Genomic DNA, 7,480 nt, shown 5'->3' with positions numbered 1-7,480 from the left:
AAGAGCACACAGCAATTGAGTTTTCCTGATCTCAGTGTATACATTAATACCTCTACACACACACACACACACACACACACACACACACACACCCCTCACAGGTCCTTTTAGGGCTAAAGGAGAAAGGCTCCAGGCTTGGGCTCAGTGATCTTCTCAATCTTGTGTGCAGTGCATTTCTGGCTGAGATCACAAGGAATTGAGAAATAGTGAGTTAGGTTTTCGTTTTCCTAAAAAGTACATCATGGCGAGTAGGTTACATGAAGACTACTCTAATTGGTCTAATTTTTAATTATTAGAAACAAATTGTTCCAGAACTAGAGCCAGTTTTTAATGACCCAAAACAGAAGTAAATGTTCTGGTCTATTAGCGTCCTATATGGAATAAATCAGTATTAAAGCTAATTAACCCTTTTCAAAAGCATTTTGTCTTGGTTTTTATTTAATGGTTCAGTGCTGCTTACGGCATGGATCATGCTGGAGGAGCCCCATTTCAAAGATAGCCCACTTTGATGGAGGGCAGCAACTCACTAGAACACAGCTCTTTACCAAGATAAACTTGGCTTCTCAGAATCTACAAAGAACAGACCAAGGCTCCTCAAACCCCAACCGTATTATGGCGGTTAAGAGTAAGGGCCAAAAGCCCATTGTCATTGTTCTTGAGTTCTCAGTAGTCCTCATTGTCCACTACGTAAGTCTGGTTTTATCCCATGCTTTTTCAGACCCAGGCTAGCTGGTCTTGGTGAATTCCCGAAAGATCATCCCTGATCCTACTTCACATACTGGCTTTGGGGGAGCCTAGGCAGTTCGGATGCTCAACTTACTAAACCTGGATGGAGGCGGGCGGTCCTTGGACTTCCCACAGGTCAGGGAACCCTGATTGCTCTTCAAGCTGATGAGGGAGAGGGACTTGATGGGGGAGGGGGAGGGAAATGGGAGGCGGTGGCGGGGAGGAGGCAGAAATCCTTAATAAATAAATAAATTTAATAAAAAAAAAAAGAAAAAAAAGAGTAAGGGCCAAATCCATCCACTCAGGGACGCTATGATACGGTAGCTGATTTCATGTGTTGCTCTTAAAAAATATTTATCTTTGGGAATTTCAGGGTCTTTTTACTCTTAAGGATAATTCTTGCTGGAGACAGGATGGGGTGGGGTGGGGGTGGGGCTCCTGCAGAAATTATTTCACTCTATATGTGAAATACAAACCCAAGATTTGGCCTTTTTGGAAGAAGCTATGATTTTTTAATAGTGTTCAAACACATAGTGCCAAGCACCCACCTTTCAGGACATAAATGACTACTTTGACATATGAAACCAATGAAAATTATATACATTATTTAAAGAACTCAATACCCATCCCCTTTTTTGATACAAGCAATCGTGGGGCATACTTTGATATCGAGCTACTTTTTGACTTATAAAATAAATGATATATTTTGTACATGAATTAAGTTCTTCACGAAAGCACAGGAATTAATTTGTAATGTTATGAAATTTTGATTAGCTCACTGCAAGACCTGAGATGTTTACCCCACGTGTCTACAGTCTGACTCCGAGTCTCCCCCACACAGATAATGAAATGACCCAGCGCCATGGTGTGGGGGTGGGGAAGGGTAATTTATGAAAACATGGTACACCATAATTTTGCCATTTTTCTGCAATGAGGATGGCAAATGATTCATGGGCTAAAATGAAATATTTCTCACTGTCATTTCAATGGATCTAAGATTTACAGCTTCTTAACTTGGATAGGAAAAACTCCGTGTGCATAAAAATGAATTGTAAATCAATTAATGATGGGGATGTGGGAAAAAATAGAAAGTGAAGCAATGGTGAGAAACCCTAACAAGCAACATACAAAAGGGAGTGGCTGTTTACTCTGCCTCTTCGAGGAAGGGACCGGCAAGGGCAGAAGACCTCGATTAAAAGAGGGCACTGAGGTCAGGCAAAAGAATAGTGTGATGTTAATTGAGTTTATTACATTTAGATTATTGAGACAAACAAAATCAAGTAAGTCTAAGTTGGAGTTAAAGAAAAAGCTAATAAAAATTAGACCCAGGTGTTTAGGATATGCTAAAAGCTAACAAAGAACGCTGAGCATGAAGTATGAAGGGTGTGTGTGTGTGTGTGTATGTGTGTGTGTGTGTGTGTGTGTGTGTGTGTGACTTCCCACTTCCTCACTCTTTGATACAATGAAAGAAAGCTAGCAGCAGCTGATAAAGAAGCAAGATGCACATTGCCCTATCGGAGCCCTTTACCTGATAGATGAGTGCAGGAATGGCTAGCTTCAGACACCTGCCCACGAATCTGTAAGGCTCAGACGTCTTTAGAACAAACCAATTGTACCATGTACCATCCTCCAACATCCACGGCACATTCTGTGCACTTCAGTCCTCCCCTGATTCCACTGAAATACAAAATGCAATACAGTACCTTCCTAACGAAGGTACCACACAGCCTTCCCCTCGGTTCAAGTAACTACAACATGAATACTTCCAGTGGTAACCTACGCTAAGCAAAAGGGTCGAGGCCACATGTGGAGCACAGGGGTGACTCTCCTAGCAGCCTTTTTCTCAGATCACACCCGTTCGTGGGCAGGTATTTAAGGAGATGGAAGGACAGCAACTGGCTTTACGCCGCACTTCTCAGCACAGGGCTGTCTGTGGCATCATCAAGGGCTAACACACGTCATATTCTATGCCTGCATTGCACACGTTGGGTAGCTAATTAGAGACCTAAACCACAAAGTACAGGCATAAAAAGCTCATCATTTCTGCCTTCTTACAGAACTGTCTCATTATGAGGGGCCAGACCAACATAAAGCTCCTGTTGCTCCTCCTCTCCTCCCTAAGTCACGTGTGGTCAGATGCGCTCTGACACCAGAGACAATATCCTGTTGACAAACACTGTAGAATACTGAGGCCACTCTTGTGCTTCCTTCTTTTGAAAGTAACCATCCATTTTACATAGTTTTGAAAACTATGAGCAATATTTTGACAAATTTTAGTTAAGTCTCATCAAATTGCATAAGCTGGATCAATGGAAAACATTTTGAACTGCTATGTTTGTTTTTTTTTTCCCCAGATGTATTGTTGCATGTCTGTCTGGGAGGGAACCTTCTCTCGGGATATGGTTTTGAAGGATTGTAAGGGACTCACAAATGCACGCTCAGCCTGGAAGTAGCACTTCTAAGTCACAAATGGAGAAAGCACTCCCTGTACGTGTGCAAATTAAAACCTATAAAATAACATGGGCATTATAAAATTGGGCCAGTATTAAACTGATAACAGCTCTACTGACTTACTGACAATGAAAATATATAGCATTTTTTTTTTCTGTCAGAGCATTTATCAACGCTTGGCAACCCTGCACTAACTTGACATGTAAGATGATCAAAATGGATTATGTAATCTTTTCCATTCATTTCTATTGATTTTAGTTATGATAAAATTCATCAGCATGCCTGGAAACGTAAAAGCTGAGAGGTTCTGGCCTATGGGGGTGGGTGGGAAGGAATTCTATTGAGTTGTAATGGGATAAATGCAGGCTAGGGCCACGTAAAACCGAAGCAACAAATTAATAGATAATTTGGTAGTCACATAAAATAATATCTGTCTACAGAAACTTCACTTAAGATAAAGTTACAAAATTCTAATGTAAAATAATTAATGGGTGTCATTTAAAATACAGTTTCTGAAAATATTTTCAAACTTTTAAAAACTTCAACAATAATTAAAGTTATTTGTCTGACCACAAGCAACACAGAAATGCCAGCAAATGGACCATTTTAATCAGCTTTTATTGATTCATGCTTTCGGCTCTTACTCAGTTAAAAACAAGGCACATTAAATACATCTTCTTATTGCTCTATAAATGCATGCGGCTCATTCTGTATATCAAAAGTAATAAATAATGGTGATAAAATACCAAGACAGTTATAAAAATGACAACCCAGCCTCAAACACAGCATTTAACAGTCCAGTCCAGAACGATAACCCAAACACAATACATAAAAGTGTGACAGTATAAAAGCATGCAGTAAGGGAGGATGTCCTCTCCGGGGCTGGACTAAGACTTGATAGCCTTTGAAAACACAGTAGGGCTTTTTTACTCCCTAGAGTCAAATGCAGTGAGAGTTTACAGCATCAGCGACGTCAATACATTATTACATTCATATGCAAAAGACCTTTTAACAAACGAATAAAAAAGAGGGAAAGAAAAAAAATCAGTGACAATCCCTAAGCTGTACTGAGTTAAAAATCAGAAGGAACATTTTTGTCGTACATATTTTGAAATAGACCAAAATCAAGCCGTAAACGAAGGCAGAATACAAAGCATGCACTCGATGGCAGAAATCGGAAGTTACCCTCGGTGGGAACAGACTGAAAGCAGGAATATGCAGCATGATGGATGTGAGGCAGACAACCTTAGCTAAACAAGTAATCCAGCCTTATCACTGTTATTACCACCCAGGCGGAGGCTAGTTAAAGGAGTATGCAGCCCTCCAGCACAGATGCGGTTCCTTCACCTGAATCCCCTCAGAGGCTCTTGAAATAAATCACTTGATAATAAAGGTAATCCCCGCTCACCCACTCCCACACCGGAACAGAGTCAACAAATACCAGGGCTATATGAAAAGGAAAAAGTATGTTTCATTTTCTGAATGAGTTTTAAAGGGGCTTGTTCCCCTATTTCCTTTCTCCTTTGCTTAGCTGTCCAGGCTTAATGAGACACTCCTAGGGAAACGCTCACAGCGATGCCATTTCCACAAGGAGTGAGTCTCTGGGATTGGTGAAGGAGCATGTCTTAGAACGAGCAGATTTTTAAGCCAAAGCAGATAAGCGCAAATGAAGAAAAGTGCACTTCTCTTTGTCCTTAAAGGAACTTCATCCATAGCAAAGCATGTACAAACAAGACCGGCTTTCCAAACGCAGATCGGCCTGAGCAAGTCACATTCTAAGCCCAGTCCCTACTGTAAGAGAATCAGGGGTGACACAAGCCATCGTTATCTTGATCTAACTAGAAAGAGAGAAAAAGAAAAGAGAGAGGAGGGGGGTACAGATGTAGAGTATTGTGATATATCATTTGGGGTATCTTTTTTGAGAGGGAGGGATGTCTTAAAGGACAGCTTTTCTGCCAACTTAACTGTCATGAGGTATAAAGTGAACTTAACTGTCATGATAGAAAAACAATTGCAAAGCCACGTGCTTCCATTTATTAAAAAATAATTTAAAAACGGTGTAAAATATTAACATTTTGAAAGAAAAACTTCAGCGACACCTGCTATGATGTCACTTGCTCTGTGTCAGGTTATCCTGCAGAAATGGAAGTATCTAAACTTCATTTAATAATAAAATGAGTTGAGCTGTCTCTCCCTGCAGTCTCTGCATATTTGGGGGGAGGCTTAGGTAAGTGAACTTCCCAGTTTATATTATGATATAACCCATACTGAACGAGGCAGAAAAACAGGTCTGCGTAAGCAGAAATAGTAGCACGAAGGTGCTTTATGTACCAGTTCACATAGCCTGCCCCAGCCTGCCGGGAGAGAAGTATGAACCCAGGGCTGCATCTCCTCTTATGCACACAAAACCATCATTGGCAGCTTCAGAAAATTAATAAATATTAAGATTACTAGTTATAATGCCAACAGAATATAGCAGAAGTATCTTCCAACTGGCATCTCTATTCAGTGCTTTATTTGTTGAATTCAATGCACATTCAGTTTTGTTTTTTATTTGTATGTGGGGGGAGGTGTCTTTCTTTGATTTATTTTATTTTTTTATTTTTGGTAGAATAAGAATTTTTTTTCCCATTGAGTACACAAAGAGAAAGGCTTTGGCAAGCAGATTGTCCTTGGATATTAAAGTGGTATGTCTTATTTTAATGTTATAATTCAAGTTAACTAAAGTCTGCCCAATTCTTTTGTATTATCTCTTTGCAAATACTGCCCACCCCAAGAAGAACAGGTCTGACAATACCACCCACTGCAAGATTCAGGACTTGTGGGATTGAAAACTGTGTTTTATCATTACTCCCATAAGAAATGGAAAGATTTGGTCTCATCCCATTATATCCAACTTGCCACTCAAATGCTGGTTTTAAAGTAAAAAAAGCAAGTTTTTTTTTTTTTTTCTGGCAACTATAATAGTCAAAGAAAGCCAGCAGTGCCTGGGGAAAAAAAATGAACTGTTGAGAAGCAACTATCACTGTACCTCCCGGCAAATGTCAGTGCTGTCTTTATCTTACTCCTGTGATTCTGGAAGCTTTCAGACTTTTTCTTTTAGAAATGTAACCAAATCTAACCAGATCTAAACTTTGTCTTCCCTCTCCAGATTAGGCAGTGTTACCCTAAACAGGAAAGTGTGCAGGATTATTTGGAAGGGGAGGTAGAAGGAAAGGGTTGAGAAGTCTCCCCAAACATGATTATGTCTAAGAAGAAAACCATAATGCTATCTACAAGTTCAAGCTCTAGAGCTCTGTGTGCTCACATTGTCTAGCTTCTTTTCAAGCTTGTGGAGTCTGCCTCCAAAACTGATGTGAATGAATTAATGAATGAATGAATGAATGAATGAACGAATGAGTGAAAAGGCAGAGTGTCAAGTCTAACAGGTTACACAATGGATACAACACATTAAATCAGTGTGCTCTAAAAATGAGAAAAGCACTTTTTAGAAGCTAGACTGAATAACAAAAACAAAGGATTGGCAAATTAAGTTGGCAAATACACCAACATCTTCAAAGTTTTGGAATGTTTTCCAGTGTTTGTTGTTGTTGTTGTTGTTTTAAACACGCTACCATAGCCACTATTTTAGAGCAGTGTGAGTCGTCTCCGCTTGGTGCGTGGTGCTGGCTGTCCTATGCTTGTTGGCTGTGGATTGACTGGTCAGACTCACAATCCTCCACAACTACGATCCACAGGAATTGGAACTCTTCGGTCCAAGTTCTCTTCAGCAGTTTTCATCAGGATGGCAAGTCGGCTTCCAGACACCCTTCCTTTCTGAATTGCGCTCATCAGCTTTGAAACAAAATAGAGAACACACTCAGCAAGCAGTCCAGCTCACATCAGGCCCCTCTTCTCAGCACCTACATGTTACCACCATGCCAGGCAGAGGCGCAATGAAGGCTCCATCACATCCCGAGCACACACCCAACCTTTCCAACAGTTCAAAAAGAGGTGAAGGGAGACAATGTTTCACACTGCTGACAAAGACGGCTCCAGCTAAGTAGATCAGGCTACCCTTAACGAGCACCTTAGGCCATAATGTGCTCTTTGGGTTACTTGGATCTTGAATTCTATTTTTAAATCATAAAAAGGGATCTCAGGGATAGAGCAAAGATAAACCACGACCTCCTACATTTAATTATGATTTTTTTCAGTGTTATTATAGTTGACAACTTCAAGTCTCAGTCTCTCTCCTCTCTCTCCTCTCTCTCCTCTCTCCTCTCTCTCTCTCTCTCTCCTCTCTCTCTCTCTCTCTCTCTCT

General features: G+C 40.4%; 1 protein-coding gene across 3 annotated transcripts in view; it reads right to left on the bottom strand.

Annotated features, from left to right (window-relative positions):
- Nucleotides 1-3,776: 3,776 nt before the first annotated feature.
- The window catches only part of Gpd2 (glycerol-3-phosphate dehydrogenase 2), a 136,414-nt gene continuing 132,710 nt past the window's right edge, over nucleotides 3,777-7,480 (bottom strand). For all 3 annotated transcript variants that reach the window (XM_005346424.2, XM_005346423.2, XM_013345925.2), the window contains exon 17: nucleotides 3,777-7,011. In XM_005346424.2, coding sequence (XP_005346481.1) covers nucleotides 6,886-7,011 — 126 coding nt within the window. In that variant the 3' untranslated portion in view covers nucleotides 3,777-6,885. The remainder of the gene's footprint in view (nucleotides 7,012-7,480) is intronic.

The sequence above is a fragment of the Microtus ochrogaster genome, chromosome 4 (assembly GCF_000317375.1).
Source record: "Microtus ochrogaster isolate Prairie Vole_2 chromosome 4, MicOch1.0, whole genome shotgun sequence".
NCBI classification, from domain to species: Eukaryota; Metazoa; Chordata; class Mammalia; order Rodentia; family Cricetidae; genus Microtus; species Microtus ochrogaster.
The sequence above is the reverse complement of the archived record's forward strand: the minus strand, read 5'-3'. Positions and strand labels throughout refer to the sequence as shown.